The sequence below is a fragment of the Aquila chrysaetos genome, chromosome 18, assembly GCF_900496995.4.
Source record: "Aquila chrysaetos chrysaetos chromosome 18, bAquChr1.4, whole genome shotgun sequence".
NCBI classification, from domain to species: domain Eukaryota; kingdom Metazoa; phylum Chordata; class Aves; order Accipitriformes; family Accipitridae; genus Aquila; species Aquila chrysaetos.
In genome coordinates, this window is record NC_044021.1 from 13,936,425 (window position 1) to 13,961,592 (window position 25,168).

General features: G+C 39.6%; 1 protein-coding gene across 1 annotated transcript in view; it reads left to right on the forward strand.

Annotated features, from left to right (window-relative positions):
* The window catches only part of GMDS (GDP-mannose 4,6-dehydratase), a 430,504-nt gene that overhangs the window by 60,564 nt on the left and 344,772 nt on the right, over positions 1 to 25,168 (forward strand). Inside the window, exons 2-4 of the mRNA XM_030041899.2 lie at positions 9,831 to 9,875; positions 13,560 to 13,647; positions 18,218 to 18,327. Of these exons, the coding sequence (XP_029897759.1) occupies positions 9,831 to 9,875; positions 13,560 to 13,647; positions 18,218 to 18,327 (243 nt within the window). The remainder of the gene's footprint in view (positions 1 to 9,830; positions 9,876 to 13,559; positions 13,648 to 18,217; positions 18,328 to 25,168) is intronic.

The following is a 25,168-nucleotide window of genomic DNA, read 5'->3' on the forward strand; positions in this document are numbered from 1 at the left end:
TTGCTGGTGGTTTTGTAGTAGCTGTCTATTCCGAATCCTGTTCCTGACAGATATGTGATTGCTCGCTTTCCCTTTCTAGTTTCCCCTTAGACAAGAACCTTGGTGATTCATGAAACTGGGTGGGGTTTTTTTCCCCTTTTGAAGCTGACAAGGGAAAGCTGTGAAGTTGGGTACACAAGGCATTGTACGGTATCTGTAAATATAAGGATGACCTTCTGCAACCTTCTCTGAAAAAACACTGCATCCTTTTGCTATCGCCTAGATAATCCTTATCCTGCTTGGCTTCTCGCCACCAGGAAGCTCAGTCCATGTGGCATCCCAGTGCTTGATTAGCAAGAGTGGCCACGTGGAACAGAGGTATCGGGTCTAATGTACAATTTCAATCAATCTATACTTAAGTGCTCTGAACATGAGTGTGTTTATTATATAGTTAAGCATCTTCACTAACTGTTGGTTTTGCTAACAGAGAAAGGTGGGCGCTGTCTGAATTAATAGTTCTGTCTGTTCAATCAGGTTTTACCACAGAGTCCATGTATTTAATTTATTTACAATTATACTATAGAACATACATTGTATATTTAAAAAAAAAAAAATACTAGACTGTAAAAAAAAAAAAAAACTTTTGAAGCATATTTACTCTTAAAAATATCCAACAAAATGTGAAGCTGCTTCTGGGCATAATAAAAACGTGTTGTAAAACATGGAATTCTGGCACATATTATCTTTGGAAAAACTAGTTAAAAGCATTGTATTCAAATCTTTGTAGACTGTGTCTTTGACTTTTGCTAATTGTTTCTCTAGGGTTTTTTTTGTGAGAACAATGTTTTGGAATGCATAGGAAGAACTTGTCTTAAGATTCCTATCATTTTTGTTTGTTTTTTCAATGCATTGAAGTGTAGCTTTATGTATTTAGGACTCGAAATACATAACAATCTCCTGTTATAGGGAAGAAGAGCATGTGTGTAGAGTGAACATTTGGGAACAGCTCTGAAGAGCTCTCCTGTTATGTTTCTCTCCTGTTACTGTTTCTTCAGATTCTCCTGAAGGAAAGATGATACAAATAGCCAAGTAAAGAGAGTCATTTAAAATGTAACATTTTGGTCCAAATATTGATATTCTTTCAGAAGAGTTTATCTTTGGGATTTCTGTGGGGTTTTTCTTGTTTATTTGTTTTGAAATTTCAATTGGATATTTCTTTTTCTATTCTACTGCGTAAGTATTGGGAAGTTTATTGCTGTGATAGGGTTTTCTTTGATTTTTATTGTAGCTTATTGTATGCCTTCCTGGTGTAAAGAGAAATCTGAGCTGCCCGGAAAAGTGGAAGGTGTTGGGGGCCACCTTTTAAAGACCTCTGTTACTGAAAATTGGGAAGTGTAAGAACCTTGAAATAAAAAGGTGGGAATTGCATAAACAAGCAGAGTTTCTGAAAAAATCTATCTGTGCTTCAGTAGGTGACAGACCAGCAAAAACTGGGCTCTCACCATGCTGACTGGGAGAGGCAATACCTAAGAGCGTAATGATCAGTTGCAACACAAGCTGTCTTTTCCTAGAACTTCAAATGTCCAGGAAACAGAGTGGTTGCTCCCGTGACTTGCAGACCATATCACTGCAGGAGCAGTGCTCTTCTTCCACCCCAGCAAATATTGCAAGACTGACAGCTATTAAAGCTCCGACATACCAATCAAGTATTCCTGACTGCATTTTCAAATTTCTACCTGTGCAGACATTTAAGAAAATAAATTTGTCTCACTGTGCATTGCTTCTCTACTCCGACTGGAACATGCTCTCTTTCTGGTTTTATGTTTCTCTGTAAAGTCATATTTCAGACTAAATTGCTATGGCCATGTGTAAAGCTGAGTACAGAAGAATGAATTAAAACCTTTTTTTCCCTGTAGACACTCATTTACGTCTCCTTCATTAGGCTTTGGTCTCATGCAAACAAGATAGCAAGTGCGATGTTTATTTTGGTTTCTCTCAAATAACTGACCTCGCAACCTGTTAGGAAACAATGTCTTGGGCTAAACTTAAAGTAACATAAACTCAGGCAGTGAGCAGCAGTAGTAGAAAGCCTGCTGAGCATCAGTGTGAGAAGCTGGTGTTAAAATGGTGAAAGGAGCTTTAACCTCAGCAGCTGTAGTAAGCTGCCGCAGCAAAAAAATAATAGATATAGTTCTGTCTGGGAGTGAGGTGGATCCATTATTTCTGGTAGGATGTGTGTTGAGCTATGGTCATAAATTCAGGTGGCCGCCCCAGTTACAGTAATAGCCATGTTACTGCTTTTGTTTTGGTTTTCCTCTGCAGGATGTTAAAGGTAAAGATGGCACGCTAAGACTTCGTATTTTCCTCCTGGTGTCACTTCACGAAATTACTCATCTGTCTTAAACATAACAGGCGCCGTATCTCTTCCAAAACTATTTCTGGGCTTTACAGTTTATTACTGTGACAACTCTGAACGTTCAGATTTCGAGGTCAAAATTATTCTTTTGAGAGCGTGTCCTGCAGCTTAGTCCTGGCTTTCCTGGTGTCTTTGCTCTCTGCAACTAGGTTCTGTGTGTTTGGGTTTCCACTGGGCAGTCTTTGGGGTTAGTTTGCATTTGTTGCAGCTTGAGGGGTTTCCCCCTGAGTTGGCTGCAGCAGTGGTAGTCACCTAATGGGGCTGCTGGGTTAGTCTGAGTGCTTGAGGACGGGCATGTCCAAAACGCTCGTAGCTGCTGATGATTGGAGCTGAGGTTACTATTTTGGAAAGGTGAAAGACCAGCTGATACCAGTAGCTTTCTGAAAGCAGGAGGAAATAGGGATGGGCAAAACAATCATCTTGTGGTTTTTAAAACTGTTACGGATTTCCCATTACAAACACTATAAGTAGAGGTTTTAATTTTCTTGTGGACTGTTGTCCATATGATTTGCATTTCCATGTTTATAGACACATTCCTCCGATCCCTGTGGTTTCACTAGTGAGACAGAAAAATACAGCTAGGTTTCTCTCATTCAGAGTTCATAACTGGTTTGTTTTATATTAGTATACTGCAGACGTTCATATTTGAAGAAAAAAGTAATGTATTATGGCTTATAAGATGCATCCAGAAAAAGCTTGTTCTTTAAAATCTGCAAAAGGCTCTCTACTGATACTTTTCCTCTTTATAAAAATAGTTCTTTGGACACATCTGAAAACTAGTAGTTATTTTGAGTATCTGAATGTTTGAGTACACAGCCTGAGAGTTTAGGGGCATTACTTTAATTTTTTTCTAAAAAGCTATCAAGCATCTGACTGTCGTCACTGGGAAATTTGTGGTAAGTGTATTTGGAAATAACACATTAAGTGTCAGAGGTTCCTGCAATCAGGAAGAACCTTAATATACTCAGTTTGATGGTGTAACTTGTTTTTCCCAAGCTGAGATGTTGGGGGTTTTTGTGTGGTAGATGCAAGCTGTTTGATTATTGTGGAATATCATATGTATTTTAGACTGAAGACTTTATATTTTAAAATATCAACACTTTAAAAAAAAATAACAGCATTGCACTGACATACCTTAGTATTGGTAAGGTAACTTGTTGGCTTAAGTTAAGCCAAAACTCATAACTGGTTGCTTCTCCTAATGGTAAGGAGCACGTTTGAATTACACAAGCTTACTCTGTGTTAGCTGGTGCAGAGGTTTGTTCTTTAGAAGAAGTTCACAGCAGAATAGCTATAAATATTGATGATGTGAATAATGTTGTTTTGGATAAAGATAACTGGAGGGAGGAAGGAAGGAAGAAAACTTTGTTGCTGTTGTCCATAACTGCAGTTGCAGCTCTTAATATAACTTGAGAGTTTACCAGTGGAATAGTGTGTGAGGTCAGATGGAGCTCAGACTAGGAAATAACAGGGTGATTCACTTTTCCAAAGCAATTTTGCTTTTCTTTTACTTTTAAAGAACTCTTAATTGAAAAAGAACAGAGTAATGTAATTAGAACGTTTTTGTTGTTGTTGCTAGTGATAACTTTTCCTCCTGCTTAATTTTTTTTGTTGTACTGTAGTTAATGCATTACAAAACCCCTTCAATTAAGTGGGGAATGTTTTAAAACAAAGAAAGATTATTTTTTTTTAACATTTATTGCCTTTTGAGTTTTTCTTTTGACTGCAGAAACAAAAGGACACTTGTTTTCCTATTCTTACTTGGCCAGAATACAAATCAAAATAGCAAAATAACTACTGCATTTGGAGGGTGGCAGCTTTAATAAATCAGTTAAATACTTCAGAGTTCATAACTCTTCCTTTTTTCAGTGTAGAGAATTTTTTATGAACACTTTAATGCTTTACCTCGAGTATTGCCTTGAAGACTTAAGACAAAGTGCAGCACTGTTCTGTTTATAGTAGCTGCAAAAAATTACTTATTTCCTCTGTAAATCACTGGAAATGATTAGAAGTATGCATTTTTCAGCAAAAATAACATTACACTGTATTAGTCTCTTGGATTTTTTTTTTTTTGAAGGAAGGCTGTTTTGGAGTACTACAAACAAATAAATAGTTGCTATTATGGATTGTTATTAAAATCATTTAGTTGTTGCTTTAGAGTGGTGTGTGTTCCCTGCTCCAAAGGATCTGTCACCATACTCCAGTTTAATAAGTCACTGGAAGAGCATTATCTTATAGCTATGCAAAAGTTTAAAATTTGATGAAGCAACAATTTATTGTGCAAGGCTACTAGTGGCACTGGTTCTGCATATTTTAATGGAAGTATTGATTATTCACTCAAACAAGGCTAAATGAAAATGGTGACAGTGCACTGTTGGTGATATTACTGCAGAAAGATCCCTTTAAGAAAGAAAAACCATGTCCTACAGCTGAATGTGTGCCTCTTCTCTCCATGCGCTGTCCCCCAAACAGATTAATTGAACCTATCAAAATTTAACTTCACCAGAGCACAGCTATAGTTTCTAGGTCAAAAGGAATTTGAGCTAGAGTGACCTTGATAATTGACACCATCAATAGTTTGAACTTCTATGAACTCACCTTTGTACTGTTATTCCTAATGGCATGGCACTAGCTTTACTCAATTTTGAATTTTATAAGTATAACCAACTTTGGTCTTTCATGTGATAAGTGGAAACTTAGGGCACCTTTTTCCCAAAGGAATGATGAAGTCTGAAAACTTGGTATTTGTGACACACAGAAGTACAGAGCAGATCTACAAGCATGTAGCAAATGGACAGATATTTCATCATACATGCCCGTCGCAGAAATATGAAAAAAACACCACCTCCCTCAAACAGTGCATCTGACAGTGGGTGTGTTGCATTATGTTCTCTGGCTTTATTGCTAAATCCATTTGCAAATAGGCGGGCGCAAGGAGTATGGGCGATGGCGCAGCAGTCGGGCTCTCTTCCCTGCTGCGTTATCCAGTGAAGTGGTGCTTCTTGAGCGACCGTGTCTCTTGTGGCTGGGAGTCAGGTTTGGGAGTCAGGCTGATATCAGCAGCTCTGTTGTTTCAGAAAGCAGAGAGCTGGGCTGTTGGTGGACAGTTTCTTAGGGATCTCTTTAGGGATTTCTCACAAGCCTTTGCATGGCTTTGGGATTTCCTAACATTGCATGTTTGCAGGGAATGTAATTCTTCCCACCATACTGTGGGGATGTTTCTTCTCAAATGTTTATACTACCCCCCTGCAATGGGAGCCCTTTCTCTTCCATGTTACGGTCATAATACACTTGCATCACTTGTGTTAGGTTTTTAATTCCTTTTCCCTCCCTCTGAAAAGCATTCCATATACTTCTCCTGGAGTTCTAGGAATAATAATAAGAAGAACCCTATTCCTCTTCCTCTTGGTCTCTTTCTCCTTGTTTCTTCATCCTTCTAGTGCTTTCTTCCACTCGTCTTTATTAGCAGAGAGGAGCTGTGGGGAAGAGGGAGTCTCCTTGTCTAGATTACGAACACTCAGGTAGGACATAATCTAGTTCTTGAATCCAGGAGCTTTGCAGAAGGATGTTGGTTGGAACTGGCCATATCAAGGGAGGAGGATTAACGTGTTTTGCATTTGGGGTTGCTTTTACAGCCTTCTCTGAATGTGCCAATATAAATCCAAAACTAATCCACTGCAAATAGAATTTCCCTGTGTAGAACAGTGCAAAATAAAGGAGATTTGGATTGTTAAACAGGCTATTTAATTCCACTTGTTTTCAGTTTTCTGTATAAATGATCCTATTTGCTCATGGATCAAGTCAAACTTGATACTTTTTTTTATTCTAGATGTTTGTGGCAAAGCACTGTCCAACTCTTATGTCTCAATTTCTTCAGTCCGCTGGAAAAGGTTTTCTTTGATAGCATGTCAAAGCTTATTGAAGTTCTTGACATTAACTACTATACTAAATATAAAATATTGCATCCTAAAGTTGTCTTACTCTAGTTTATGTGACTGTTTTCTTTTGTCTGGGAATTTTACAGACATGTTGTAAGGCAGCTGCAGTTGGAAACCTGCTGCTGTGTCTTGGAAGACAGCTGAAGTATTATTCTTTGTGTGTGCTTTCAAACTACTATTTGGCTGAAGACAGTGTAGTGATTCTTCAAGTCTGATATGTCAGAGCGTGCTGATGAGGAACTGTTTTAACAGAGGTGGTTTATTTAATCAGTCTTGTTAAACTGTTTTGACCACTCAAGCTGGTCTGACGTATCTGTGCAGGGCCAAGTCTCATTGCAAACCTACTTAAAGGCAGTTTGTAGGCTATTTTCTTTGAAGACTGATGTTTTGGCCACAGACAAAGGGACGTAATTCTGTCTTCTGAGGTTTTGTTGATTTGTTACAAGGCGAACAGCAATAGCTGGGTACTTTACATTAGCAAAAGTAAGCTCTCAAATGTGACAACACTTCTAAAGTAGGATGGCGTATTGCCAATTGGAGGGAACACAGTAACCAAGCACTCTAAGCTCTATAGACCGTTTTTCTTTCACCTTGCTTTTGTGGTTGATTTTGGGGGAGTAGAGTACCCATAGCTACCTCAATGATCAGATAGGGCTCTGGGTGTACTAATGCCTTGCTGGTTGCATGTGCTCACTGCCCCTGGGGCTGGTATTGCTTTTTTTTTTCAGTGTTAAGGAGGACATGATTTAGACCAATAGTCTTGGGGTAAAACACTCAGTGAAATAGGATGAAGGTGACTATAAGCATTTCTTACAAAAGGGAAGACCCTTCCCTCCCATCCTCAACTTCATGAGATCAGACCAAGTCATGCACTTCATCCTGGTCCATTCCTACTCAGATGCAAACCAGGAATGGATATGGTAGGCAGCATGTGGCTCAAATAAAGCAAAATCTGTTAACCCTAACAAAAATTGACATTTGTTGCTAAACACCTAGTTCCTCTAATATTCCTTTCCTGGTTTAACGACTCCAGAATCTTGAATGCTCTGTTTGTAGTATAAATGGAAATCAATAGCTTTGATAATAAAATTTATATGCATAATGCAGTCCCCTATGGATAAAGGTTTAACTAACTTAATAGAGCTTACTCGATATTAGTTACTCCTTGACCTCATTAGGAAAAGATGGAAACTGCACTATCCTTACAAGCTGCAAACTCTTTGACACTTTGATCGCTGTTCTGATTGCTGTTAGCATTGACAGCTGCTGTACTGAAAAAAGGGAGGGAAACGTGAAACCAGGGGGCCGTGTGCGATACGGTATCGCAGCGCAGGACAGCATGAATCTGCGTTGTGTGCGATTGCCGGACAGTAAATCAGCTGTGCTGTGCTGGAGCCAGAAACCAGTAGCTTTCACGCTTGCTGCCTGTTTCCCACTCATTGTAAAGCCCTGCCCTATCACTTGATAGACCTGGAAAGGAAGCGCAGAGGAAGCGAGTGCCACTGCTGGTTCAAAATGTTCCAGGGTGACTGGAAAGTTTGAGCAACGGCCTGGGTGAGAAGAACAAGACCTTATTGACAGGGTTCAATCCTAGTCAAGTCTGTTTCCCATCAACTTCCTAAGTAATAACAGCCTTTCTTTTTTCATCTCCTTTGCACTCTCTGGGTCTCCCACTTTCATCTCCTTTTCATTTTATATATTTATTTATTTTAGTGGACGGAGCAACCAAGGATAATTGGGAAGTTTTCTTCCTTCTGATTGACCTCTAGTAAATTCTGGAGGAATTACTAATGGAAAAAGATGACAACTACATTAACGGTAGTTGTCATCCCTGTCTTTGCCCCCATGTTTCTCCAGAGTTTCCATTGCATATTCTTTTAACTTCTCCTTTTGATAAGGTCTTGTTCTTTTCATTTGGTGTACAGAAATACATACTGTTCCAGTGATGCCATGGCACACGTGGTTTGTCATGTTCCAGATCCACCAGTGTCACAGACTGGTGGCTGTTGGGTTATGGCACTGTAAAGTTATGTGAACACACAGATATACGTGTAGTGGAAGAAGTATGTAAGCTGAGACTTTTCCTTGGTTTCAAGGTCTTCTAGACTGTGTAAGACTTTATGAAACATTTATACCATAAAGCCACTCACTTTTTGTAATGCTGCAGTTTTAAACATACAGCAACATGCCCCTCGTACACTGCACCGTGCCATTCTGCATCATTTTGCCATCAATGTAGTAAGCAGTCTGCACTGGCAGCCCTGCTGCTCTAGGGCCTTCTAGTGCATCTCACATTTCTTATTTCAGTATGTTATTCTCCTTAAGCTGTCTATGAGATAAGAGAAGTTCGTTTAAACTGAGGTGAGGTTTTTCTCTGGAGAAACATGCTTTTAAAAAGAGGATGAAAGAGATGTCTGTTTAATTTTGCACTTAAATGTCTCTGGCCATGATCATGGCAGAGCAGATCTACATAACAGAGTTTAAGCATGTAAGCATAGGTGGCATCTCATGCTTTTATAGTCTTTCTGTAGCAAGTCAATTGACTCTGGTGGAATACTCTCCCATATTAAAGGAACAACCAGTTCAAAAAGTCAGTGAAAAGATGCAGATTCTTTGGGCATGGGTAATATTCACTGAATTGGTTAGTGAGCATTCTTCTGGAGGGGTAAACTTTGCTGGGTTTGTGATGGTGTGTACACATTTATAAGGATAATATGAGTTGCTGTATTTGGTAATCCTGGCAATAGTGATGCCAGGAAAATTATCTTATTTCAGGAAAACATGCGCTAGCATGTGTTTTTAAGTATTTGCTTTTTGGGAGTTTAATAATTTAAGTTTGACAAGGACTTAAAAGGAAGAAAAAAAAAAAAAAAAGAAAAAACCTCCAAACCAAAACAACCCAAACTCTCAACCCTCAATCTATAAAATGTGAAAATGGCTTTTATTCGGTAGTATAAATACAGGGCATTCTAGGGATATTTTTGAAAACTCAGTTAGGCAGGCAGAATTATTGCTGCCTTCAGAAAGCTGGTGGAAGCAGCATGTGTGCAAGGGAGACACGAGTGTGACACAGTGCTACAGAGCCACATTAGTTTTCAGAGTATGCCAAGCTTGCACCAATTTTTCTAGAATGTTTTTCCTTCCCTATCTCCAAAATAGTTAAAATTCAATAACTGTGGTTAAGATATTTTGGAAAGATGTCCCCAGGCACTTTATAATGGAACTTGGGAAGAGATTCAAGAGACGGGAGTTCTCAACCAGCATTTGTAAGCAACTTATCTTAAAATATACTGCTTCTTAATCTAAAATTAACCAAAAAGCATCTATAGTATTTTTGGGTCAGTGTATAAATCTGGAGAAATCAAACTATATGCTTGTTCCCCGGTCAACTCGGTGCAAATTTTTTTTTTCTTCCCTTTTTTTGAGACCTTAACCAGTCCAAATCTCCCAGGCCCATTCACTGTTTCTAACATTTTCCTATATCTTACTCTTCCCAGGATGGATCGTACTTGGCTGAGTTCCTGCTGGAAAAAGGCTACGAGGTGAGTGACTCGGTGACCGGCTGCGGGTTGATGGAGTCGTTTGGATGCTGCAGCTCCAGCTTCCTCTGCTTCTGTCCTCCTCTGTGTATGTTTTCCACTCCAGCCCTAGATAACAAATCAAAACTCCGGAGAGGAATGTGCAACATGGCCTGTAATCATGCCAGCTTATTGTACTATTTATCATCTAATGTCCACTGGTGGATTCCCTCTTCTCCTCAGGGTATAGCTGCTTTGCATGTTTCCCGCCAACTCAGATAAGCAGCAACCTGTGTGAGCCAAAACTGTAAGGAATTAGGGAATAATTTATGATGCAATGTACCACATAAAGGAATAAGAATCTCTTGTTTGTTCTCTTTCTCCCTCTCTCTCCACACTAGAGGCCCTTTTATTTTGGCAGTTATGCTTCAGCAATGAAACCCTTGCATTTTGCTTTCTCTGTTTAAAAAAGAAAAAAAAAAAAAAAAAAAATCAAACCCCAAAATACACTTAGTGTTATTTTCCACTCCTTCTCTTGGATTAATTATAGTCTTGCTTAGCACATGATTTTAATTTACCTTTTCCTTAAAATAAAGGGAGTCTGATTCCTTACTTCTTGCTGCAAAATTTTTCCTGACGAAATTGTCTCTTTTGTGGCCCAGCAAACCAACAATCACACTATTATGATATGATTTGATGGCTTTGAACTGTTGTGGGCATATATGTGAGAATGTTTGCCTTCTCAGTCATGACAGATGCTTCCAAAATGTATGATAATAGAAGGAAATGGGTGGTCGGATTAATATCCCCACAATGTAGTATTTTCTGGGTTTTTAGTAAAAGCTAATGCTCATTCTAATATTGGATTTTATTACTTCTGTTGTAATACTGCTTCATAGCTTAGTGAGAAGTCTCTTCTCAGCCAGCCAGTCTGTGCTTTCCATGCTTTTGCATGTGGTTAATCTTGCCTTGCTTACTCCATTCTTTCTCCTGCTTTGTTGATTGATCTGCTTATTGGTGTTAGTTTTTCAGTGTTGTAAATCAATTATTTTTACTATTTCTCCATTCCATGTGGGGAAGAGACATAATCATTGTGGTTGCTTCTGCCACTTTAAGGGCAAAAGCACATGCTCTCTCCTAGTCCACAATGAAACTGGGAACTGTGAACTGCAGCTAAAATGAAATATAACCCTTCCACAATAGAAAGGTTACAATAATTGGGTAGAGGGTTTTTTCTTCTGTTCCTCAACTCTCCATCAATTTGTTGGAATTCTTTTCTGTGTTCCCAGTTAGACCTCTGTTCCTGAATAACCGAACACAAGAGTACATGTAATAACTGATTGCCTCCCTGACTAAGATGGCTCGTTTGACCTTTTTTTTTAATTTGAATCTATTTAAAGGTCAAGCCCTATTGAGAAAAATCCACTGATCTTACATTCTTAACTAGATTAACCAGTTTGCACACATTTTGGCTTGTCACAAAGTTCTCATTTCACCTGTCCCATGCAGACAAAGGTACCTTTCATCAGTTTTTTTACAGTAATATTGCTGTCATGGATTAAGCATTTGGCAGGTTTTCTTTCTCTTGTATGTGCATACCAGAAAAAGGAGTGGGAGAAAAAAGAGAAAAGGAAAAAAAAAAAGCTGGGTTTGCATGTTTTCTTATTATCGCTGGATGCAATAGGCTTTCTGGATTTGTGTGTTTGCTGAAACTTTTTGAAGTCCTGGGGTGATTGCATTTAGCACATCTCATTGGTCAAATGTTGGTATCACAGTCATTCAGCTGACACAAAGCTCTTGCAAGCACAATCTTTCATCAAGCTTTGAGCTGGCAAGATTTGACTTATTGGTCAATCATTTGCGTGAACGTGAATTTCAGCATGACTTCATTCAGAGATACATAATTGAGAGCTCAAGCAGTCTCTCATCAGGACTTTAAGCCAAAATATTTAATTTTGCTAGAAGAGTTGTAGAGTGTTTCAGTTAGCTTCCTTTAGAATAATTTGACGCTTTAAAATTGCGAAGTCTGTTTTTTACCTAGCAAAACATGTTCATTTGAGTACTCAAAATATTTCCAGCATCTTTTGTGAAAATGAAGTTATTATGGAAGTGTCGCTTTTTGAAGGTGTTACTCTGTAAACACTATGTCCCTATAAATTGTCCACACATTCTATAAATAATTATTTTGGTAGGGCTTTTAACTGCATAACTTTGAAAATCTATCTTCATAAATTCATTACTTGATGGAAATTTCTTTTGGGGGCCATGTTTCTCAGCTCCCCATTGATCTTCAAAGTGCAAATATTTTACTCAGTTCTGGAAAGTTAGCGTTTGAATTGTAGAACAAGGTACGTTGTGAGCTTTTTGTGTGGCTGGGCACACAAGATTTTATGCAAGGAAACTGGCATCATAGATTTGACTTGCAAGTTGTAAAGATGAAGCTGTTCAGCTATTATTAGAGATCTTGCCACCAAAATGTTACTGTTAAAGCAGCAAACTGGTCTCACTCTGCGGTTGTGTATACCTTTTTACTCAGTTAAGTTTCAGACTTAAGATGGAATAAAAAGTGTTTTCTGTGTCAGTAACCATAGCTTGTGTTATGTGTAAAACAAAAATCCCCAAATAAAACAAAACCAAAACCCCAAACACTGCCTGTTTCTGCTGGCATATTCTCACAGGTACAAGTTAACATGAAATGAGAGAGTAAAGCGATGGCCCAACCCAACCAAGTGTAGGACTCATCAAAAAGGGATCATTTTCAGAAATATGGGTCAGGGAGACGTGGAGGACAGTCAGATGCCGAAGCTTGATTTCACTTGTGCAAGCACAACTTCTGCAGCTGGTAACCTAAGCTAACATGAGTTTTGGCAGCAGGCATGGAGCTATCTTGCATAAGGAGGAAATGGGATCAGTGGTTGAACAATTTCTCTAATGTATTAGAGACAAACGGGCTTTTCTTTAATGTTAGTCAGAACCAATGGGTTTTTTTTTTTTCACTGACTTATTTATCGTGGCTGGTTAAAGGAAATTCCCAACCTGCGTTTCAGCCTTAGGCTTGCCTATGTGTCTCTTAACCCACCGGAGAACACTGACTCATGAGGTCCACAAAACAGCACTGACTGTTCTGGCTCTTCTTCCAACACCCTGGGAAGTGAATAACAGCTGTTTTCTAAAATATATTTGGGCCTTGCAGGTGCTGCCCTTTCCTTCCCCTTGTCTTTTTCTTCCCTTCTTTCCTCTCTGCTCCCCTTCTCCTTTCCCTAGCCCCATTTCCTGCTGCTGCTTTCTCCATGCCCATCATCTCTGGCTCCAGAAAGACTTCTCTGCAACCGGGGAGAAGTGGTTATCTTGGAATTCACATATTGCTTCTCCAGCTCCAGTAACGTTGGCAAGTCGCACTCGGAGATGGTGCTCTAGGGCAATTCAGTGTGTTTTCTGTACTGTGTGTGATGCTTGGGTTGCTAGTGGTGTCAACAAGGGAGAAGGTGAAACCACTCAAGGGTACTAAAATAAATGACAGCGTCAGAGCTCATCTCCAAGTGTTTTGTTACAATTTGGATAACTGTCTGCCTTTAAGAATAGAGACAAACTCTGATTACCTGATGTAAGGCTTAGGCTCCCGTATATGAAAAGAGTGATGATGATGATGAACGTTTTCTCTTAATGTTTACCACTTTCCTTTTGTATTTTTCATTGTTCAATCCCCAGGTGCATGGCATCGTTCGTCGGTCTAGTTCTTTTAATACAGGCCGGATTGAACATCTCTATAAGAACCCACAGGCTCACATTGAAGGAAGTAAGACTTTGTTTTTATATTTAAGTTTGGTTTTTTTTAGTCTGTGGTGTGTGTTTGGTGGAGAAAGGTCCCCGGGAGTAGGAAGGGAATCCCAGTTTCCTCTACCTAAATGTTATTAACAAGTAATTATTTTTTAAGCTGTGCTTGACATAAGGTTGGTTATTTAAAGCAAAAAAACCAAACAAAAATCCTTGATAGCTAAGCTTCTCTTTTCTCTGTTTGTGTTAGCTAGCTGCTCTGTCTCAGAAAGAAAAGTGACAATTTTTCTCTGATAAAAATGTGACATAAAGTATAGATATTCTTGTGTGTGTGAGTTACCGAGAGGGGCCAGGAAGGCAATTTCTGCTGTGTAGAAATGCTGACACAGTTCACACAGAGCTAGGCAGCAGCAATTAGAAAATGGCTGGGCCTGCAAAAAGCTACGAGAGGTTGAAAACACTGAGATATCAGAATAGTAAAATGGGTTTTTTAGAGGCAGTTATCTTAAGCACTCCACTTCTGTTTCCTCATGAGCTTCTTAGTGCCTGATGGAGGTGAAGGTTTGGGGACAGCCTGTATGACAGCATGAATAAGACATGATCAATTCTTACTGATGGCAGGAAGAATGAATCTTTGGACCTTCTGAATTTCTACACCCAAGGAAACGATTACCTGTTTTTCCTGAAGGAAAGGCATTGCTCTTGGAAATTTGCTGACAATTTACTGTATTCTCTGTTACCGTTGATAATTTGGAAAGCTGAAATTATTACCTTTAGTGTACACTTCGCAAAAACTGTTTGAGTATTTTACCTTAAAGAAGGTTAACTAGTCACTTAATGAGAAGAAGCTCAAATGTTGGATGGCTCCAGTTCAGCAAAGGGATTGAGCATTTCAACAAGCATATAGTTCTCTACGCTGTGCATATTTTGTAGCGTTGTGCAGACTGACACTGTCCTAAATAGTCCAATTTAAGGTATTGTTAACACTAAATATCTCCATGCTGTAAATAAATCTCATGTCTTTTGAAGTCTGCTTCCCACCATGGTTAAACAGAGCCTGTTTTTATCAAATTGTAATTTATAATGCAACTTTTAGATTTCACTTGATCTTTGCTTGTAATTTTTAAAAAATATTTAATTTCTGACATGTCTTCAGTGGTATTTGCTGTGAATAGTTGCTATTTACTGTACATTGCTCCTTAAAATATCTGACAAAGAAGGATAAAATTGAATAAAATATCTTCATGAAGAATACTGAAACCTGTGCTTCCGTCAAGGACAATGTAAGAACTGTGTTTCCTATGACTTACGTTCATGGCTCACAAGGTAAAATCAAGCAAAAAAAATCAAACGGTAACCTGTGCATTGTGAGGACCACCTTGTGAATATGAAAAGTGATTTGAGAAGACAATGTAGATTGTGATAAATATGTATATGCACATTTAAGGAAAGGGATGGAAGAAAGCAAAAAGAAAGCAGACCTTAAATGTTTTTCCCCACTTATCTTATTTTCCTTTAACTGAGGAATGCAGCCATATGAATGGGAGGAGGAGGAGGAATTGGACTTGGAATCTCAGGAAAGGCTGCTCTATGGAAACTGTTTGGAAACAATGGGTTTCCAGGCAGTACTGGAGGAAGCAAAGAAGCAATAGTTGTTGATGTGAGCAAACCGTAATTTTGTCTTTGCCCTATGTGTTCTTCCCATGAGGAATTGATTACATGTTGCAAGATGATGATCTTCATAGACAGTGAACCTCTTTATACAAAAAAAAATTAGGGAGAACAAGAAGGAAAACAAGGTGTTTCCTGAAGTGAGCCCTCCAGCTGTTGCTTGCTAAGGAGGTTTTTAGATTGGATAATACTACCAAACCCCAAAGGTTTTGGCACTTGATCTGTGTTTATAAATCTTTGCACCAAATAAACCTCATTGCTAGTAACTCTTTCCACTTAGCCTATTAATCCTGAAAGACCTCTTTTTCATGGGTCAGAAAATGAACAAAGCCTCATGCTCTGCTCCCCTTCAAAAAAAAAACCAAGAAAAACCCCACCAAACAAAACCCCAAAAAACCCAAAACCAAAAAAAACCCATTTGGACAAGAAGCTTTGAAGACTTGATGGTAGACCAAAATGGGCATTCCCCTTTGAGAGCTTTAAATCTAAGGTAATGGTGGGAGGGTATCTCTGATGCTTGGCTCAGCCCAGCTGGCAGCCCACCTTCCCCTGGGAAGCTCTGAGACTGCTCTCTGGCCTGGGGATGGTGGCAGAACTGGATGTGTTTGGTGTAGGAAGAGGGAGCCTGGCTGTGGCACCTCTTTCCTGCCGAGCTGCTGCTTAGGCTGGAAAGGAACCAGTTGTTCTTTCACACCCTAAGGCTCCTACAGAGCTGCTGCTGCTCCCTGGGCCTCTTCTTGTAACACTGTCCTCTGCTCCGTCCTCTCCGAAAGGCTGGTTCACCTGGCAGGGAGATTTTGTTTAACTTCCAGCCAAGGTAAGCAGAGGAAGAAGAGGGCTGCCTGGTGCCTAGGGGAAGCTTTCGTTTCTGGTACAGAAAGGGTAGTGCATTTGGGTTCTTCCCTGCTCCCATCAGTCCACAGAGTTGTCCTGAAAAATGTGGTAATTGCCATCAGAGAAATTGGTTAGGTAGTGCTTGCTCTTGGTCTCTATTCAGTGTTGCAAGAAAAATGTCACAGTTGTTCAGGTGGTCTGGGTACCGACAGTTTTGAGGACTGCAGGTGAACACTGATATCTAGATAGATCTATCCTATAACCATTTGGGATCTTGTGCATGCTCTGGCCCGCAGGCAGAACTGGTTTCATGTATTGAATTTCATTTGGGAAGCAGAACAGTTGCATTCTGTACAAGTGGAAATGTGGTGGTGGTCCAGCGCAGCCTGTATAGAACTGGTGGCAGGAATGAAGGCAGCCCACACCACGGATAATTGATGTCTGTGCACAAGAAGGGTCATAACCTGCTTGCCAGCCGTCATATTTAATCACAGCTATCTCTTCCTTTTAAAAAAAGTTGCATTACCATTCCCTTACCTCTTAGCTATAGCTTCAAGTGGGTCTTGAAGTCTCTTCAGAACCATCCTTCTCAAGCAATGTGGATATAAAAGCAGATTTCAAGAATATACTGTGACCTGCTGGGCTGTATCACTTTATCAACCTGAAAAGCGTCAAGTACCTGTTAAATAGGAATATGCAAAGCTGAACACCTGAGAACTGCATGATTTGTTTACTTCTTTGCTGCCTTAAACTGTTAAAACAAACAAACAAACCATAACCCCCCCCAAACCAGCTTAAATAAAAACAAAGTTCACGTATCTCTACAGCATTTAAAAAAAAATGTACCGTGGATTCATATGGTAGTCTCTTGTAATAAACTTTGTGTTTCTTGGTTTCAGGATTAAAAAAAAAAAGGAAAAAAAAAATCATGTTGATTATATCTGTAGATGATATAGCCCCAAAAAAGTGGTGGCTGTTATCAAATGGGAAGACCTTTAAACTGTAGTGAAATAGGAATTTCTTCTTTTTCCTGAAGATAGGCCAATATAAACATAAATTTATTAAGGTCAAAAACATCGAATGAAAATCTGCATAGATATGGCAAGTAAATGTAAACAGCCAATTTATCAATAGTTATAACAAGATTTTTCTTTTTGTTGAATAGATATGTGAATAGCAGTGTGGTGGTTTGATCTTAAAATAAGAGGAAAATGAGACCTGTTTTATCAGAATGAAGTTCACTTTTGGAATAATTTCTTGACAGGTCAGGGTCTGAAACCAAGGACAGGTTGATAAGACATTGCAGCCTGCTCTTTTAATTTTGACAGGAGTTGGTCTCATGCTCTTACCTACTTTTTCACACACAAATTAGAAAGTAACTCAGTCAGGAAAGGGCAACAACAGCTGTGTGACTGATGTATCTAACCACATTTGAGATTTTGGTGTGTAATATCATGAAGCATGTTTTATTGACAATGTTCTCTGAAATTCCTTTCCAGTGTGTATCTATATTTTTTTACATGGAAAAATAATAGTAATAAATGCAGTGGGTTGTACTGTAATGTTACCTAAATGTTCATCTTGTACAGGTACCTTAGACATTTTTGTTGTGTTGTGAAATTATATTTGCAATGAGGAACTTAAATATGTGCAACGTTTTGGGAAGGAGGAGAATGCTATTTATGTATGCTTAAGAAGTTATTAAAAACATTTGTGAGTGAAAGATTGGAAGCCTAAACTAAAATAACGTGCTTTTTTTGTGGCTGAAATTCTGTGTATGACATTGATCTAGCTTATACAACCTGGGTTAATGAAGTGTAAACTATTAAACAAATGCTATAAATGTTGCTAGGTAAATCAGATTATTGAAAAGAGAATCTGAAACGGTATTCATTACTCCTGCAGGGAATTATATTTTGTGCTTAAAGCAGGGAAAAAACTGAAGCACAACCTTGTTCAGTCGGTGATCTCTTAACTTTTTCCAATAAATGTTTACTTGGATTTTAAACCTGGAATAGGATTTGGACGAAGAATGCCATATTGTTCTGGACTAAAGTGTATTAACTCTGTGTTCTTAAACTCTGAAGACATGAAGCTGCACTATGGTGATCTCACGGACAGCACCTGCCTGGTGAAGATCATTAATGAAGTCAAACCCACTGAGATATACAACCTGGGAGCTCAGAGCCATGTCAAGGTGAGTAGCTTTTAGCACCGAGAATTGTGACTGTGCGTTGGTGGTGTTATACTGCTTTGATTCATTTAGGCTGCAGCATTTATAGCTGTTCTGACAACTGCTAACTTTGACAGGTAAACACTGCCTTCAGTCAAGGTAGTTGTGTTTGTGGTGCTGAATTACTGCATGAGTCTTGCTACTGAATATATATGACGATGTCAGATTAAGTGAGGTTAAGTTGTCATTATCAACAAAATCCACAGGTTTAAAAATCTGATTTTTCTACCATGCGAAACAACTTTTGCTGGAGAGTTTGCTGCTGCTCAGTCCTAGTGAAGTTATGCAGCATTGTTAGGCCAAACAGCGCTTAGAACCACATTATTCTGTTTGCATTAAAATCAATATGTGTATCTGAGTGTGTCACTTCTAGAAAGGCTTCGCCTATACCAGTTTTCATGCAGGTGGTATTCTTTGAAAGATTGACCTACAAATAGAGAAAACAGCTTTGCTACTACTTGCGCTATTATAACATTTCTGGGGTTTTGGTTGGAAAAATCAAATTACAGAAACTGAAACAAAAAGGACTTGTTGAAGATGAGTAACTTGACCCTGGCAAGTAGTGCTGCGTCGCAAGGAAAGGGGTGAATGTCTTCACCAGAGACCTGAACAGCTCTTACCATTAAACTTTGGCTATGTAAACTTACTGGTTTTGCCTGTGTGCATCATGTTTGGGGAAGGAGGGAAAAGAACTTCTAATCTTAGCTTGCTTCACGTTCTGGTGACTTTGAACCAGTGACGTCTTCAGTATTTTTTGGTGGTGTTTATGTTGGCTTGTGTTTATGCAGAATGAAGTTTTCTATCACTCTCACTTCCAGTTAGTTTATGTGAGCCATGCTGAAATGAAGGAAAATAAAATAATAGGAAGTTGGTCTGGTTTCCTGTAGGAAACCAATGAAGATGAAATTGGTTCTTGGAATGAACCCACAGTAGTCTGGGAAATACTGTCAGAGAAGACGTTTTTCTGAATCATAAATAGTGAGGACTATGACTCATAAAGTAGGTCACTGAGAGGCTGATCTGATCTTGTACATGGGAGAAAGTGAGAGAAGACTGAAACTTGCTCCTTATTAAAAACAGTAAACTTAACAGAATGATATCATCAAGTAGGAACAAATTAACCAGTGTGCATTCCTGTCTGTTTTGGTGAGAAATGGGGATTAGCTCTCAGCACTGTAGCTTCTCCATTGGATGTTCAGAAAACAGTAGCACATTCACTTCATAGTTACTAAGTAAACAGCTTAGCCTCATTTTCTCTATCCAGTCTTTATATGTCCTGCTGCTTTGGCTGTCAGTGCTTTGGGAATCCGGTGTGCTGACTGTGATTTGTTTTCATTTAATTAGGTTTCATGGGAGTGATTGTTTACAGTATATTGATTCTAACCAATAATCTATTATTGTGTATAGGTAACATGCAGATGGCTTAATCTAAATTCTGTTATCCATAACTCTATACTCATATCCCTCTGTTGAATGTCTTGAAAATCAATTCTCCAAATGCTAGGTTGGCTAAAATGATATATCTCTTCTTGCACAGTGTTTCAGTTGATGCAAGTTCATATCTATGTGTATGCAACTTTTTTTCTGAAGGACAAGTGATCTCATCAGTATTTGACTGTGCTGTAAGATTTTTTTTTTGAGTTGTATTGAACTGGTGAAGCTGGTAAATATTTTTCTACAAATTTCTGAAGCAAAAAGGCAGTGTGACCTTAGTAAAAGTTCTCTTGCTTTCAGCACTTGAAACTTGTTGCACTGAGCAGTTAAACATAGGACTGAAGAAATGGCTCCAGTTTTATGGCTATTGCTATCCTTGTAGTCACATATTAAATAGTGTAGCCCAATTTGGCTGTAGTGCAGATAGCCCCAATTGCTTAGTTTACTTCTTTAAATTGTCTTGGGTAGTAGAAGGTTATTTTGCCTACATGCTGTAGGCATTTGTTGCCAGAAATTTTATAGCGAATGTGTTGTATGAGGTACGAAAGTAATGCGTTGACTTTTCTGTGATAGCTGTCCCTTACATATGCAACACGGACATATTATTGAAGAGTAAAAACTTACTTGTGTGTAACTACATTTAAAAAAGCCAGTAAATGCTCAGGTGTTTTTTTACCTTGCAAGATGCATACAGGGTTTTTTTGTTCTTTAGTTTAGGGGATATTAAGGTTCTATGTAGTTTTAAGTCCTTGCAGATATAGGGGAGCTTGGAGTCACACAGGAATTAATTTTAAGGAGCAAACCCTACCACTGTTAGCTGAAAGGTGAAATGTAAAAATCAAGGGGCTTTTTAGCATATAACCCCTCACTTCAATAAGGTTCTCTTTATACTTGTATATTGAATTCAGCTTTATCTCTAGCTCCTCCATTTTCCTTCTATATTTATGTGCTGTCCAAAGAGAAGGCACTCAGTCTTGGGAGGCCTTTAGTTTCCTCTTTCCCCATGCTGGCAAAATTAAAGAACTTATTAATTGCTGATTATTTTGGGTTTTTTTTGTATCTGCATCAAACATTGATCCTTAATTGCTGTGAACCAAACATGTTATGAACTACTAACTGATTTCAATCCCATGTCTGTTAATGTGACTATGTCTGTTTTCATGCTTCATGGAGGGTGAAGTGGCAGCAGGGAAGATGGAAAAAAAAAAAAAAAAAAGTAGCAGCAACAAGGTCTTCAGAGCCCATGGAGGAAAATTCTAACTTAGGTAAAAACATGTGCCCACCTGTGTCTCTGCATCCTGAAGTTACAGCTTGCATGCTGGGTGGTGGGAAAGTGGGATTGCTGCTGGGAGAGGAAACTTGAAGTATACAAGCAAAAGTTTACATTGTATAATTTTACAGAATCACAGAATGGTTGAAGGTTGGAAGGGACCTCTAGAGACTGTCTAGTCCAACCCCCTTACTCAAAGCAGAGTCAGCAAGAGCAGGTTGCAAAGGACCTTGTCCAGTCAAGTTTTAAGTAGGATGGAGACTCCAAAAACTCCTTGAGCAACCTGTTCCCTCACCTGTATAGTTCTATCACCCTCGCAGTAAAAAACCAACACCTGCCACCGCAGACCTTTTCGTATTATTGGATGGCATTTCCTGTATTCCAGTTGGTGCCCGTTGCCTCACCTCCTGTCACTGGATACCACTGAGAAGAGTCTGTCTCGGCCATCTTTACTCTTCCCGCCACCCATCAGGTATTTTTATACACATCAGTCAGATCCACCTCTGAGCCTTCTTCAGGCTAAACAAATCCAGCTGTCAGCCTCTCCTCCTATGACAGATGTTCCAATCCTTCAGCTCTTTGTGGCCCTTTGCATGTCCATTATATCTGTACTGGGAGCCCAGAATTCACAGTGGTCTTACCACTTAGTACTGTAGAGGCAAAAGATCACTTCCCTTGACCTTCTGGTGACACTTATCCTAATGCAGCTGAAGATGCTGTTGGCCGCCTTTCCTGCCTCATGGTCAACTTGGTGTCCAGCAGGACCCCCAGGCCCTTTTCTGCCAAGCTCCTTCCCAGCTGGTCACCCCCAGTATGTACTGGTACATGGGGTTATTCCTTTGGAGTTGCAGGACTTTGCACTTCCATTTGTTGAACTTTGTGAAAATCCCTTCTGCCCATTTCTCCAGCCTGTCGAGGTCCCTCTGAAGGACAGTATACCCGTCTGGCATTATCAACCACTCCTCCCAATTTGGTATCACCTGCAGACTTGCTGAGAATGCACTCTGTCCCATTGTCAAGGTCATTGTGTTCCCTTAGGGTACACAATTAGTGACTGGACTCCAGCTGGACTTTGTGCCACTGATCACAATGCTGAGCCCAGCAGTTCAGCCAGTTTTCAATCCACCTCACTGTCCACTTATCTAGCCTACTCTTCCTTCACTCACCAACCCAGTCATCTCATCATAGAAGTCTATCAGGTTGGTCAGGCATGATTTCACCTTCGTAAATCTATGTCTGACTTCTCCCAATCACCTTTTTGTCCTTCGTACATTTGGAAATGATTTCCCAGATTAGTTGTCCCATCACCTTCCCAGGGATCAAGGTGAAGCTGACCACCCTGTAGTTCCCTGGATCCTCCTGCTTGAAGATAGCAGTGACATCTCCTTTCTTCTAGTTGTCAGGAATCTTGCCATGACCTTTCCGGAGTCGCTTTGCAATGGCATCAGCCAACTCCTTCAGCACTTGTGGATGCATCCCACCAGGTCTCATGGTGTGTGTCCAGTTTGTATAAATGTTCCCCTGATCATCTGCTACCATGGGTAAGTTTTCATTGCTCTAGACTTTCTCATGGGTCTCAGGGACCTATGATTTCTTAACGTCAGCCTTACTAGTGAAGAAGGTGTGGGATACCTCAGCCTTTTCAGTGTCCTTTGTCACCAGGTTGCCTGCCCTGTTCAGCAGCAGGCCCACGTTTTCACTCATTGTCTTTTTGCTGCTGATAGACCTGTAGAAGCTCTTCTTGCTGCCCTTCATGTCCCTTACCACATTCAAATCCAGATGGGTTTGGTTTTCCTATCTCTATACCTGCCTACTTGAATGGTTTCTTTGTATTCCTCCTGGGTTGCTGTCCATGCTTCCACCTCTTATCATTTCCTTTTCATGCTTGGGTCAGGAGCTCCTTATTCATCATGCAGGCCTCCTGCCACCTTTGCTTCATTTCATACTTGTCAGGATGGACCATTCTTAAGCTTGCAGGAGGAGTCTTTGAAAATCAGCCAGCTCTTGTGGACTCGTCTTTTCTCCAGGGCTGTATCCCATGGCACTCTACCAAACAGGTCCCTGAACAGGCAAAAGTCTGCTCTCTTGAAGCCCAGGATTGTGATTCTGCTTTTTTGTCTTGCTCGCTTCTCTCAGGATCTCGGAACTCTACCATCTCATGATTGCTGTCACTACAGCTGCCCTGACCAGTTCTTCCTTGACTGTAAGAATTGGATGTTCATAATGTTTTCCCCTTATGGAGGCGTTCAATCATCTATGAGAAGGTCTGTGTAGGAGAGGATGGTGTCACTCTGAGGCAGTCCCATATGAAGAAGGTACTTCCACTGTGTGTATCTAGTAAGTACTTAGCTGTGAGGAAAGTCAAGGCACAAGCTTAAATAACTTAGCCCAGAACTAAGTCAGGATTGAGAACTGAAGTCTCCTGATTGTTGAGTTCTGGGACCCTTTCAGGGCCTGTTCTCGTGTGATTCAATAGCCAGGTTGGGGAATGTGCCTTCCTTACAGAAGAGGTCTCTATTAAGATCCTTATTTGAAAACCATTTGATTTGGTTTGGCTTAGCTTTAACCATCTCAGCAACACTGAAGTAAAATAGCTTATAGTGATTGCTGCCATTGCCTATTTGGTAGATTAGTTATGAAAATAGTTCTTCTGTGCTGTTTTGGTATTGTAGTCCATGTGTTAAACAGGAATGTTCCCCTCTAGTTTGTAAGGTGGATTTTTTTTTATCACACATAAATACCAATCAGTAATCTTAACAATGCTACTTATGTGCTTATTTGCGAACCGTGTACTTATTACCCCGTTTGGTTCCAATCCTGCAATGCTTCCTCATGGCGGAAGCTGGGTTTTTTAATTTGATACAAAATTGCTTATATGAAACTGCAGGCTAAATAATTCAAGGAATTAATTGTAAAGCTTTTCTACTGTTGCATTAGTAACAAGGCTTAGAATTGTGTGTTACAGCTTGCATAATAAATTTTTTATGTACTGTACCTCGTGGTTCTTATCATTCAGTATGCGTTGTTGTGCTGTTATATTATTGCATAGGTTTTAGACTTTTGAATGTCACAGAAGCTCACAGCTTCTGAGAAAATTAATGGATTTTTTTTATGTGTTGTATAAAACAAGCAGTTTGGCTGTTCAGCGTAACAATATCTAGTCTAGTTAATTGTAAAGAATGTTAACAGCACTGTTGTAGACATGTAGTAAGACTTTTTCATATGCAAAAATAAGCCTAACAGACCTTAATTTTATGGAGTTAGAGAATTTTATAGTTATGCTTTATAGAATATTTTATTGTCTCAAGATGATATCAAATTACTTCTAATTTAGCACGTATGGCAGTTCATTTTATTAGCCAAAAAGTGAGTTTCCAAACCTGATTTGTGCTATAATAGGACTATAAGTATAGAACCTACTGCCCCGGGGTACCTCTGATTAGCGTAGGATCCCTGCACAGGCCTGTGGTACCATGTTCTGTGGTGTGCTTGGGTACATATCCATCTCCTGTCATCTGTTTACTGGTGGTGGCAGCTCGTTACACCAGCCTCATGAACACAACCTCACTAGAAAATTGTTCCGTAAACCAGCAAGTTCGGTAGTTGCCCAGTGGTTTACGTGATGGCGTCTTGGTCCTTAGGCAGGGCAATTAGGGTCTCTGCCATAAATACAACGGAATAAAAATTAGCTGGGCTACCTTCTGTCCTGCAGAATGCTTTACTGCTTTTGCTTGTGCTAGTATCATCCAGGGTATGATCCTGTAAGGTGCTGAACAGTCTTAATGTAGCTGAGCACACCCTTTAGCTGTTGGAGTTGCTCAAATGCTTTCCTGGGCTTTGTGCAGGATGCTGTGTGTCCTTGTGGGATGGAGCGCACCAGAGGGCAGAATAAGCCTCTCGAGTGTTTCTTTGAAATGCTTATATGTGTTGTTCTGCTGTGTGTAGCTTAAACTCTTTAAGTAATCAAATTCCTTTCAAGCAATCAGGTTTGCAGTAGTTTTATACTTGAATTCTGCTGGGCAATTTTTTTAATATAATACTTGTAGTATCTGTTCAAACAGATTTTGTGTGTGGCCTAGAAAGAAAGGTAATTCTAGTAAT